General features: G+C 49.4%; 1 protein-coding gene across 2 annotated transcripts; it reads left to right on the forward strand.

Moving 5' to 3' along the window:
- Positions 1 to 1,002: 1,002 nt before the first annotated feature.
- Positions 1,003 to 12,543, forward strand: LOC311135053 (transmembrane protein 53-like). Of its 2 annotated transcripts, none has more exons than XM_084168918.1 (4): positions 1,003 to 1,278; positions 9,178 to 9,523; positions 9,649 to 9,895; positions 11,013 to 12,543. In XM_084168918.1, the coding sequence occupies exons 2-4, from the start codon at positions 9,257 to 9,259 to the stop codon at positions 11,372 to 11,374; spliced, it is 876 nt and encodes a 291-aa protein (XP_084025044.1). In that variant the 5' UTR covers positions 1,003 to 1,278; positions 9,178 to 9,256; the 3' UTR covers positions 11,375 to 12,543. The 2 variants fall into 2 exon arrangements, with proteins under 2 accessions (XP_084025044.1, XP_084025043.1); XM_084168917.1 differs by lacking the exon at positions 1,003 to 1,278 and adding an exon at positions 1,342 to 1,879.
- Positions 12,544 to 13,528: the final 985 nt, after the last annotated feature.

Genomic DNA, 13,528 nt, shown 5'->3' on the forward strand with positions numbered 1-13,528 from the left:
TAGGGGTTTAATGGCACAGACAGGGAGCCCAGCCAACAGCGAGTTGCAGTAATCCAGACGGGAGATGACAAGTACCTGGATTAGGACCTGTGCCGCTTCCTGTGTAAGGTAGGGTCGTACTCTGCGAATGTTGTAGAGCATGAACCTACAGGATCGGGTCACCGCTTTGATGTTAGCAGAGAACGACAGGGTGTTGTCCAGGGTTTTTCTAAAACCAAAGTTGCGCCCCTGCATGTATTAATGCAAAAATAACATGCAAAACAGGCAAAAATAATAATTACACAATTTTAATGATTTGCTAAACAGGCTCTGCCCCACCTGCCCTGAATGATGAGTCGCCACTGCAAACCTTACATATTTTAATGTGGTCCTTGCTATCAGGGATCCCTGGGACCTCCAACTCTGACATCACCCCATTGAAGTTGAACATTTAAATGGTTAAGGTAAAGGTTTGGTAAGAGCTACATTTAGGGTAGGGGTTAAGGTTAGGATTAGTGTTTAGCTAGGCACCATATAATTATTATGATGGGATAAAGGTCAGCCATTTTGGTCGGGGAGTTGGCCAACCATGGTTTGCCAGTGATGTGATAAGATGTTGTGTAAAAAATGAATTTGAATAATTTATCTGCACTAGCCAGACAGTTTTAGAGATTTCATGAATTTTTCAAATTCACTGCCAATATGCCAACATTCCATTCAAACAATTTAGTCAATCCACAGCCATACACTGGCTGAAATCAGTTGATGATAAGATTTTGACAAGTTGTAAATGCAACAAGTACTGATATTGTATCATAAAATAGGACTCAAAACAAAAATTGAGACATTTAAGGTGTGTTTACATATATTTTGGAGGCTATTTATACAGAAAATTGCTACGTTCATTCTCCTAACCTGTTACAAAAAAGTAACATCTTGACGTTGAGAAATGCTGGATCCCTTCTAGCTATGACCGGCTGACACCAGCTTTCGAAATCTTCCTGACGTAGTCACGTGGGTAGCGCGTCAGCCAGGCTAGTGAAACTAAAGAAAAGGGGCTTTGTTAGGATAAAAAATGCTCATATAACCACGGCATGCATAATGGGTTATGTAGCTCGTAGTTTAAAATAGCTAATCATCAGCGCCCCCATATTGAAGTAGACACGATTTCACCGGCTTGTCAAAGATATATAACTAACCCCTTTTGTATGGGTGTTTGTGACATGTGTACTACCGTCTCTGATGAGTACTTCGGGGACGTTGGGGCAGGGCGCTTTGGCACAAGACAAGTTTTCACAGGTAAGGAAAGTTGTTATGATAGCAACATTCCCATGTTTTGATGTGTCAATGCTGTATACAGGATATGATAAATAACATTTTGCAACATAGGCAGCATGCCCGCTAACTATCGATAGTAAGATAACTAGCTAGCTTTGCCAGTTTTGACCGCTTGATCATAAGATTAAAGTGTTTTGAGTTATTTAATTAATCTCGCCCACATTGTCCATTTAACATGCCTTTTAAAAATTTTGAATGATCCATTTTCGTTAATTTGGCTAGCTACCAGCTTTTTCATTGATATTATCCTTGAGTGTCCTTGAAAGTCCGGGGTACGATTTGCCCTTGATATTGACTAACACAATTAATTGGACTAAGGCGTCTTCTGTACGGGAGAGTTTTGTTTAGCGCCCCGATGCTAAATCTGAACATTAACACGCGTCCTTTGCCTTACGTTTTTGGATGCATAAGGAGTTTATCTTTCATATTAGTTAGAAAAAATAAGCTATGCTATCTAGTAAGCTTACACACAGGTGTTCGGAGCAAACTCTGGAAGAAGTGTAGTTTTGTCGGATGGAGGCACCCATAGCTATATGGATCTGTGCAAAACGGCTACAGTACAGTAAGTGTATATATTTTTTCTCGTTGATGAAAGTTAAGGGCCATATGTTTGGAAAGCCATATTGCAAGCAATGATTATTTACTTTTTTAAACGTTAACACAGCGTCGGGATTGTAGTTCACATGAGTCAGTTGTGGGTGAAGCTAATGGCTGAACTGTAGGAAGAAGGCAGAATGTTGTAGGCTACGACTAGCCCAATAATGGACTAAAGGAGCCTAACGTTGCTCCTTGTAGTCCAAGGACATTACATGTTCTGTTTAAAGGCGAATTGGCTTTGGAAGACAAAACCGCCAAATACTCCATCTAAACATGAATCGATTCTCAATTACGGTAGTGTTCTACAAACAAATCCCTCTACTTTCATATCACATCAAAATAATTTCCCAAATGTAAGTACACTGTTTTAACCAGTTTTAACGCCATTGCAGCCGACAGTATTTTTCAGGTGACAACACGTTTGTGGTGTCAGTCTTACGTTTAGACACAGGTGTTCGGAGATGCAGATAGCTAATTAGCACAGGTAGCTAGTCCACTGTCTTCCGTCAGTTTTCTGTAAACAACCGCTGTAACATGGAAATATGGCGGTGTGGGAAACCTAACCCTATAAAAGGTGTATCAATGTAATCATTATTTTATTATTTCTCGCTGATATGAAAGATAAGGTCCTTCTGCTTCCAAACCCGTACCGCAAACGATGCGTGTTAATTTTCAGACTGAGGGTCAGGACTCTTAACAAAATACCCCCGTCCTTCGTCCAATGACTCTTATGTGTAATGTAATGAAACTGAGTCAAATCAAATCAAATTTTATTTGTCACATGCGCCAAATACAACAGGTGTAGACCTTACCGTGAAATGCTTACTTACAAGCCCTGTGGTCCTCTGTAGCTCAATTGGTAGAGCATGGCGCTTGTAACGCCAGGGTAGTGGGTTCGATCCCTGGGACCACCCATACGTAAAAATGTATGCACACATGACTGTAAGTCGCTTTGGATAAAAGCGTCTGCTAAATGGCATATTATATTGTAATGACCTGACTAGATCATAAAAGAACAACTGTCCAGACAGAGGATTGAGTTTACGAATGGATGGTTTATTAAACCAACTTTACACAGGCTACTGTTTGGCCGTAGCCCACGCCAAATAAATGAAAGATAACCCACAAGCCAATCGTGACCTTCTCTTGTGAAGCCCAGACGTAAAAAGAGAGAGAACAAAGGCTAAACCTGGTCTTAACTTCCAATGCTCCATCCCCCTGCCCAACCCCCCTCCACGCCACTCCGCCAACCGCCAGGATGCCCGGCATCAGAACATTCCAGGCATTCCCGTGATTGGCAGATAGCAGGTTGATTGACATGTCGGACCCCGCGAACACTGGGTACTGGTAGGTACAACACAACCATCTACTAGCCTAACACATAACACACAGCTGTCTGTGCGGGTCGCTACACAGCCCCCCCACCACAAAGTCCCTCGTCCCCGAGGGAACAAACAAAGTCTCTGAAGCGACCCGGAGGTCTCCTTTGCCTGCGTGGCTGTGGCCGCAGAGTGCCCCTCTGGGAACCAGGGGATGAAGGCAAGGACATGGGGGACAAGGAAGCGGGAACGGGTAATACAGTCCGTGGCTCTGGGGAACCATGCGGTGACACAGGGGGAGTGGGCTGTCTGGAGCCTTGTCTGCGGCACCTGGGGGTGGGTGCCTGGAGAATGTCATTGCCAGAGAGGGGAATTGTGGGGGTTCCTGGGGTTTGGGGAGAAGAGGCCCCTCTATATGGGGCTAACCTGTCCCGGTGCAGTGTCACCTTTCTCCCCCTGGGAGGAAGCTGCACCCGGTAAACAACCTCCCCTACCCTCTCCAGGACACTGGACACTGCAGGGTCCCACCCAGTGACTGTCCAACTTGGGGCATCTGCCTTTTTTCCTTAGCGGGCTGTAGACCCAGACCAGCACCCCAGCCACAAAGTGCCTTCCCCGGGTGTGCACGTCATAGTTCCTCTTCTGCCTCACACCTGCATTCAGCAGCTGCTCTCTGGCGAAGGTGTGGGCTGTCTCCAGGCGGTCCTGGAGTCTCCGGGCATACTCCGGCCCCGGGGAAACATGAGGGCTATCCAGGGGCCGACCAAACGCCATCTCCGCAGGGGTACGGATCTCTCTCCCCAGCATGAGGAGGGCAGGCGTGCAGGAGGTGGAGTCTTGGACAGTGGAGCGGCATGCCATGAGGACCATAGGCAGGTGCTTGTCCCAGTCACGCTGGTGTTTGGAAGAGACGATGGCCAGCTGCTGTCCAAGCGTTTTGTTGAAGCGCTCCACAAGGCCATCACTTTGAGGATGGAGAGGAGTAGTGCGGGTCTTGTGCATACACAGCCTCTCACACATGGTGGCGAACACACGGGACTCAAAGTTTCTGCCTTGGTCGCTGTGGATGGACTCTGCAGCTCCAAACCTGCTGAACATCCCCGCTGTCAGGGCGTCGACGATGGTCTCTGCCTCCTGGTCAGGCAGAGCATAGGCCTCGGGCCATTTTGTGAAATAGTCCATGGCCGTGAGCACCCAGCGGTTTCCACTGTCTGTGGTGGGGAACGGCCCAACTACATCCACTCCCACCCTCTCCATGGGAGCCCCCACTGGGAACTGTTGGAGCTGAGCATGAGAGCGGCCTGGGGGGCCCTTTCTCGTTGTGCAGTTGTCACAGCGGCGGCAAAAGTCTTCCACATCCCTCTTGTGCTGCCCCCAGTAAAAGCCCTGACGGAGGCGGCGCAGTGTTTTTGTGACCCCAAAGTGACCAGTCCCCACCACCCCATGAGTACTCTGGAGCACAGCCTCCCGCAATGCTTTTGGGACCACCACCTGCCACCTCTCCTCCCCCGTAGCTGACTCCTTCCATGCCCGCTGTAACACGCCATCAGCCAGCCGCAGTCGCTCAAACTTTGACCACAACCCTTTGGTCGCGAGTGAGAGCGCTGTCACCTCTTCCCATGGTGGCCTCACCTGCGCCTCTACCCACTGTAGCACTGGCTGTAGGTCTGTGTCCCGTCCCTGCTGCTGCCCCCATTCAGCCACGTCGACAGTCTGCAGCTCACAGCAGACAGGCCCGCTCGCCCAACACACTGTGGCACAGACCCCCTCCTCTGCACACAGCTCTCTCTCCCGTCCCTCTCTCCGTTCACAGTGGCGGCAGCCGTCTGCAGTACAGGGCGGACGGGACATGGCGTCGGCGTTGGAGTGGCGTGCCCCTGCCCTGTGCACCACCGTGAAGTCATACGGCTGAAGCTCCTCCAACCAGCGTGCCACTTGGCTCTCTGAAAGACATGAGCCACTGGAGAGCAGAGTGGTCAGTCCTTACAGTAAAGGGCAGACCACCCAGGTAGTACTTGAAGTGTTTGATGGAAGCCACAACAGCCAAGGGCTCCCGCCGGGTGACACAGTAGCGGCGCTCATGTTTGTCAAATGTTTTGCTGAAGTACGCCACCGCTCTCTCCCCCTCTGGCCCCACCTGGGCCAGCACCCCACCCATGCCCACATTGCTCGCGTCTGTGTCCAGGATAAAGGGCAATGTGAGGTCAGGGGGGGCGAGCACGGGGGCCTCGATCAGTGCACGTTTGAGGGTGTTGAACGCCTCCTCACACTCCACTGTCCAAGTGAAAGCCTTGTCCTTCGGCAGCAGGCGGTTCAGTGGAGCAGCAACGCTTGAGAAGCCCCGCACAAACCTCCTGTAGTATGAGGCCAGGCCCAGGAAGCTCTTCAGCTGACGCTGGTCGGTGGGGGTGGGCCAGTCTCTGACAGCCGCTACCTTGTCCTCCATGGTGCTGATCCCCTCCTTCCCCACTCGGTGGCCCAAGAAGGACACCTCTCTCCTCATGAAGTGGCACTTCTCGGGGTGGAGCTTCAGACCTGCGGCAGCCACCCTCTCCAGCACACACCGTAGCGCCCCCAGGGCTGACTGGAAGGAGCTGCCATGGGCCAGGATGTCATCGAGGTATACCAGACACTGCTGTCGGGGGATGCCATCCAGCACCCTGTCCATCAAACGCTCAAAAGTAGCTGGAGCGTTGCACAGGCCAAAGCACAGGACCTTGAACTGCCAGTGTCCTCTGTTAGTGGAGAACGCAGTTTTGGCTCTGGCCTCTGGGGAGAGGGGCACCTGCCAGTAGCCACTGCGGAGGTCTAGTGAGGAGAACCAGGAGGACCCCCTAACCAGGTCCAGCGACTCATCGATATGGGGTATGAGTCCTTCCTGGTTACCTCATTCAGCTGCCTGTAGTCCGCACAGAACCTCAGCTTGCCCCCCTTCTTCGGAACCATGACGACTGGCGCCGCCCAGGGGCTGTCTGAGGGCTCAATGAAGTCTGCCTGCTGCATCTCCAACACAGCCTTTTCTGCCGCCTCCTGGCGTGCCAGCGGGATACGGCGGGGACGCATCTTGATAGGTCGAGCATCACCTGTGTTGATCTCATGCTGCACCAGATGAGTCTGACCCACCTCTTCCTCACTCAGCGCAAAGCTGTCTCTGAATTCAAACAGCAACTGCCTCAACCGTTCCTGCTGCTCGGGGTCAAGACCAACACAGTTCCTCCCCCATATCTCCCTCACTGCAGACAGTGTCCTCTCCCCTCCCATCTGGGGTAGCTGGGCTGAGGGGGGCGCGGCCCGGGCTCACAGAGGACTGTGTCGTGGAGGTAGCTGGGGGAATGTAACGCAACGCCGTAGGTGACAGGGGGGCTGGGGAAAAGTCACACCCAGATGTGGGGGAGGGGGGGCAGCCATGAGTCTCTGCTGCTTTAACTGTTGGAGTAAAGGGTTTGTTGGGTTGAGTGAATGTGACATTAGGGGCCATGGTGACCTCCGGCCCTCCCTGGAAGCTCAGTGTGCCCCTATTTAGGTCTAACTGGCAGCCTGTGCTCCTAAGAAAGTCCAACCCCAGGATACAAGGGTCCTGCACAGCCGCCACCCACACAGGATGACGCACAGTCCTGCCCCCTACTGTCAGAGTCATTATTCCCTTCCCTTTCATGGGTGCCAGCTCACCTGTGACTGTGCGGAGCTGCACAGTTGTAGGCTCACACTGAGTCCAACCTGGCACAATATCTGGCCTCACCAGGGTTACTGTGGACCCAGTGTCCACCAGGGCGGAGCAGGGCACCCCCTCCACAGTGACAGGGACATGACAAAAGTCCCCAACACAGGTCCGGCCCACCACAACAACAGGCTCCATCCGCTTGCCCTCGTCTGCTTCTGGGGGAAGTGGAGCCTTGCTTCCCCGTCTGTGCCGGTGGGCTCCTCCTGAAGAAGATGTTGGTTGGGATAGAAAGCCAGGGGTCCGCACTACCCGGTCTATGCGGACCCCGAGCCGTTTCCCTGAGCTCTGGGGGACATGGGGCAATCTCGCCGCAGATGGCCTGGCTGGCCACAACCCCAGCAGACCCTGGGACCAGGGCGTGTGTTTCGTGCCGCCTGTAGCGACACAGCACGAATGAGTTCTGTCATTTCAGCCACCCATGCAGGCTTTTCCGGCTCCGGGCTGCTCTGCCCCCCAGCTCGCACAGAGGGTCTGTCTCCCTGCACCCCCACCAAAGCCCCAGCTGAAGCCCCAGCCCACACCAGCTCCCTCTCCAAAGCCATCTCCAAGGCTACCTGCAATGACTCAGGATGAGCCAGCTGGGTCTGAATGCGCAGCTCCGTAGGAGAGAGCGCCTGTATGAACTGGTCCCGTGCTAGCTCGCTCTGCACGGAGGGGGGCATGTGAGCATATGCCTGCCGAGAGAGGCTCTCAATGTCATTAGCTAGCACCCGTAGAGGCTCTCCAGGCTGCCTGCGTCTATTACTCAGTTCGGAGCGCAGTAGCCCGGGCTGTACACACTGTCCATAGCGCCTCCTCAGTGCTCCCACTAAAGCACCATAATCACGTCTGTCCTCGGGGCTAATCAATATCAAACAGGCCAGAGCTTCATCCGTGAGGCATAAAGCCAACTGCAGTGCCCTATCTTCATCCGAACACCCCCTAAAATGAGCTAACAGTTCAAACTGAGCATGAAAAGCTTCCCAATCCGCCTTACCGGAATACTTCGGGGTCTTAACGGATACGGACGCAGCCGGGAACTGGGCGCCGCCATGTTTGTTTACATCCTGAGCCCCAGATTCCTCGTCCCGTCCCGCCGCGTCGACGTCACCCCTTCGGTCCGCGCGAAACACAGTCGACGAAGCACTCATGCCCGCTTCAGCCGCCATCACTCTAACGTCCTCCCTCAAGCGGCCTCTGGGCTCCGATGCCCTGGCGATCTCCTCAGCCAAAACCCCCAACGTCCATGCACACGCACCTCCTTGGCCATAATCGTCCCCTACCTCCACCTTCACTTTCGGATTCCCTCGAAGCATCTTCAACCCCCGTTCTCACCTACGGTAGCTAGCCACAGAAGTCAGCTAGCTAGCTGGCTAACTTTTATCAACGTTTTTACTTCTGACACCAATGTAATGACCTGACTAGATCATAAAAGAACAACTATCCAGACAGAGGATTGCGTTTACGAATGGACGGTTTATTAAACCAACTTTACACAGGCTACTGTTTGGCCGTAGCCCACGCCAAATAAATGAAAGATAACCCACAAGCCAATCGTGACCTTCTCTTGTGAAGCCCAGACGTAAAAAGAGAGAGAACAAAGGCTAAACCTGGTCTTAACTTCCAATGCTCCATCCCCCTGCCCAACCCCCCTCCACGCCACTCCGCCAACCGCCAGGATGCCCGGCATCAGAACATTCCAGGCATTCCCGTGATTAGCAGATAGCAGGTTGATTGACATGTCGGACCCCGCGAACACTGGGTACTGGTAGGTACAACACAACCATCTACTAGCCTAACACATAACACACAGCTGTCTGTGCGGGTCGCTACAATATTATTTATTATTATAAGCCCTTAACCAACAATGCAGTTCAAGAAATAGAGTTAAGAAAATATTTACTAAATAAACTATAAAGTAAAACATTAAATTAAAAGTAACAATAAAATAACAAGGATATATACAGGGGGTAACTGTACCGAGTCAATGTGCTGGGGTACAGGTTAGTCGAGGTAATTTGTACATGTAGGCAGGGGTAAAGTGACTATGCATAGTCATGATCAAGGGCTAGATTCCGACTGCTACAACATGTATGGTTGTCCATGGTTTGCAATGAATTAATGACTGGTAAAAATACAATAGTATACAAAAGAAGTACTAGCTATCTGTAATGTCACATGTTTATACAGCAAATCTGTCTGCAAAATATTATTTTTCAATTTCTCCTTTTCTTCCCCTTCCAGACCAAAGCCTTCACCACAGCTGCCTTACAGCACCACCTCCAGGCTCCCTAACACTGCACTCTGGATCCCTGTTGTCACCATGCTAGCCCGTGGGATCACTGCTCACCGCATCAGCAAGACCATCACCTTGTACCTGAATGAGACGGCCTCACCTAAACCCTCCCCTGGTCATCTGTCTGCCCTGAACGATGCAGCCAGCACCTCTCCATCCCCAGCCCTTACCCCTGCCCCAACCAAGCCCCTGCTGCTGATGCTGCCCTGGTTGGGGTCGCGACCTCAGGCTGTGGCCAAGTACTGTGAGATCTATTTCCGTACAGGCTTCGATGTGCTCATAGTGGAGAGTGAGGTAAGGAAGGGGCAACGTCATGGGTGGGAAATATGTAACAATTTAAACATTCTGTTTAGAATGCTCCTCTCTATGGTCTCCTTTCTCTCTAAAATACCTCTCCTATCCCCTCTCCTCTACCCTAGGTGAGTCAGTTCCTCTGGCCTCGCTGGGGCCTGGATTACGGGGCGAGGGTACTAGATGTCCTGCAGAGTGACCGTTTTGTGACACGCCCCCTGCTCGTGCACGCCTTCTCCATAGGAGGGTACACCTTCACCCAGCTGCTGGTGCATGTGTCCCGCGACACACAGAAGTACTACGGCTTCACTCACAGGATCAGAGGCCACATATATGACAGCCTAGTGCTGGGCTCACTGGAGAGGATGGCTACAGGTGAGTCTGGGGGACAGGGGTTACCGTTAGAGGATACCGACCAGGTGTAACACATCTGACAGCCTAGTACTGTCTAGTACAGCCTGGTTAGAGGTTATAAAGCTAACCAAAGAGCTGACGTTGTCCTTTATCATCAGGCCATTTATACTGAACAAAAATATAAACGCAACAATTTCAATGATTTTACAGTTCATATAAGGAAATTCATTAGGACCTCCAAATGAGTTTTTCCCCCAAAAAGGGCTTTATTACAGACAGAAATACTCCTAAGTTTCATCAACTGTCCGGGTGGCTTGTCTGACGATCCCGCAGGTATGGAAGCCGAATGTGGAGATCCTGGGCTGGCGTGGTTACGTGTGGTCTGCGGTTGTGAGGCCGGTTGGACATACTGCCAAATGTTCTAAAACGACGTTGGAGGTGGCTTATGGCAACAGCTCTTGTGGACATTCCTGCTGTCAGCATGCCCATTTGCGCGCTCCCTCAACTTGAGACATATGTGGCATTGTGTTGTGACAAAACTGCACATTTTAGAGTGGCCTTTTATTGTCCCCGGCACAAGGTGCACCTGTGTAATGATCATGCTATTTAATCAGCTTTTTGATATGCCACACCTGTCAGGTGGATGGATTATCTTGGCAAATGAGAAATGTTCACTAACAGGGTTTATAAACAAATTTGTGCACAATTTGAGAGAAATAAGCTTTTTGTGCGTATAGAAAAATTCTGGGGTCTTTTATTTCAGGTCATGAAACATGTTGCGTTTATATTTTTGTTCAGTATACATTTTGTAATTGGCTCCTGAGTGGCGCAGTGGTCTAAGGCACTGCATCGCAGTGCTAACTGTGCCACTAGAGATCCTGGTCCGAATCCAGGCTCTGTCGCAGCCGGCAGCGACCGGGAGACTCATGGGCGGCGCACAATTGGCCCAGCGTCGTCCAGGGTAGGGGAGGGAATGGCCGGCAGGGATGTAGCTCAGTTGATAGAGCATGGCGTTTGCAACGCCAGGGTTGTGGGTTCGATTCCCACGGGGGGCCAGTATAAAAAAAAAACATGTATTCACTAACTGAGAGCGTCTGCTAAATGACTAAAATGTAAATGTAATTGATTATCTTCTCAGGTCTAGGTAAGAACCTGTTCCCCCGGCTGGAGAGCCTGGTGAAACGGGCCAGTATGCTCTACTTCAGAGCCTTCAAACACCACACAGTCGACTACTTCAACACCGGCATCGATGTCTTCTGGAACAACCCTGTCACCGCACCCGCGCTCGTCTTCTTTTGCCAGAACGACGCACTGTGCGACCCGGAAGGCATGGAGGAGATCATTGCCTACTGGAGGAAACGAGGGATGGAGGTGACAGACAGGAAATGGGAGGAGTCAACACATGCAGGCCACCTGAGACGACACCCCCAGGAGTACCTGTCCACCTTAGAGACATTCCTAAAGAGTCTCGGTATGGTCCCTCTCAAGGCCAAGATGTGACCCTAGGCAGGACCCACACAGCTGTGGTCCGGTCCAGAAACAATTCCTAACCCTATCCACTACCCCTTAGGCCTTCAGCATGGCCCCCAGCCAGGCCAAGTGACAACAGGGCACAGCTGTGGTCCGGTCCAGAAATAGCCCCTTGCCCCTACACCCCTAAGCACTCAGGCTCCCCTCAAGACCAAGATGTGACTGCAGGACGTGACAGTTTGCACTTCACTTACCTACAAATTCCAAGTTTGAGAACTGTAGGTATAGTGGGGACTTGTTGTATACACTTTTACATATACTTGAAGAATGTTCAATTAACTCTTAAAAGGCGACCTAACAGTTTTTTATTATAATAAATAATGAGGTACTTGTTTAGTAGACTTTTGGCAAAAGGAGTCAATGTTTAGATGTTTCTGAATCGTACCAGAAATGTCATGTGAAATACCCTCTGCACTGTGAATGCATTACGTAGGTTACGTAGAATTCTGAATACCTCAACAGCACCATTCTATGGTGACAATCTCTAATAGTGTCCACCTCATTTTCAAACACTTAAAACACGGAAGCCAAACGCGGATAAAACTTCCTCTGCTCTCGTACATTATCATAATTCAAATGAGCACCACTAGAAATCCCTGCATTAGCATGTTTCTGTTGGCTGATAAATCCTGAAAAAATACACCACTTAAACAATAACATTCTTCATGACATTGTGTTGTTGTAGTAGGCTACATTTCTTGTCATTTCTTACATAATTAATTTTACCAACACAAAAAGATCCCGTGTCGAGCGAACAAATTATCTGTTGGCATTGATAAAATTGTACTGAAACTTCCTGTTTCCATCACAGCTGTCATAAAAATAGTTTTAATACAGTATGACTTTACTCGCATAAAAACTGGCTGGAACGTGGTTTATGAAGTTTTCCAGACATGATTAATCTCCTGTCTATGTAGAAACGTAATTTATATTTTGCATATAATCTACCCACAGTTATTTATTAACCAATCAAGTAGCAGTCTTTATATTTATTTTCACCGTCATCCTGCATTACCTCGTACCCCAGGTTGAATAACCATGTTCTAGGACCTCCTAAATCTACAGGTTTATAATACTCTGTCATTATCATCCCTGTGTGTATTCTGTATACATCACGGTATTAAAGACGTTGAAGTGAAGGTCCGATTGTCTTTGCCGTTCTTTCAAAATAATGTTTTGTTAAGACATACTGCAACACTTCAATGCAATGTTTTCCAACAGAAGTGCCATTTTACTGTAACTGGATAAAGACATGAATTTAGATTAATTTGTCAATGTTACCATTAGTTGATTTTCTAATATTTACACTGGAAAGGATGCCGAGTTGACAATGTACTATGGACAAGATCTTTACATGATTTGCTTCCAAGATTTATCCAATTCTGTCAATTTGCTTTAGCCAAACCTAAAATAAAAATGTCATGATCCGCCAGTACTGTTGGTCCACCGTACTACTTGTATTAGAGCTATTGTGATGCATTCTATTTTTGGAAAACATTAAAATAACAAATCTTGGATTTTGTGGGACTCTGGTTGTGGAAAACGTGTGCTTGTTTCGAGAGATGTTGCAAAACAGGACTGGCGGTAGAACGAATCAGTTAGATGGGTGTATGATTTCCATAGGCGGGCACGTTTTTCACGTGTTCCCCAGTGTGCACGCGCTTGCGCGTTGACACTTTTAAATGTGTGTAATTGTAAAGACCATAGGCAGCTGACGACAAACATAAGGAATAAGAAGACTTGCTGGTGTCGATGCAAGATCTGCCGAATCTGTTTGACCGTCGGAAATGAAGATGATTATTTTGGATAGTTTAGAATTCGCTGGGGAGACAATACTTTTGAAAGTGTCGGAAAGAAAGTAGCCAGCTAGCTTGTCAGTGTGCTCCATTGCCATTGGTTGACTGGCTAACAAAAAGCAACAGTGATCAGAAGAAACTAGCTAAAGATTTTAGCACATAATAAGCAATGACCATGTCAGCCCTTACAATATTCGTCCGGAGTTTGCCAGTAGATGCATCTAACGACCGCCTGGAGGAGATATTCTCTGAGATTGGACCTGTGAAACACTGCTTTGTTGTCAAGGAAAAAGGTGAGACCGCTACTAGTTAGCTAGCTTGTTAACTT

This window comes from Coregonus lavaretus, assembly GCF_964263955.1.
Source record: "Coregonus lavaretus genome assembly, chromosome: 9".
Taxonomy (NCBI): Eukaryota; Metazoa; Chordata; class Actinopteri; order Salmoniformes; family Salmonidae; genus Coregonus; species Coregonus lavaretus.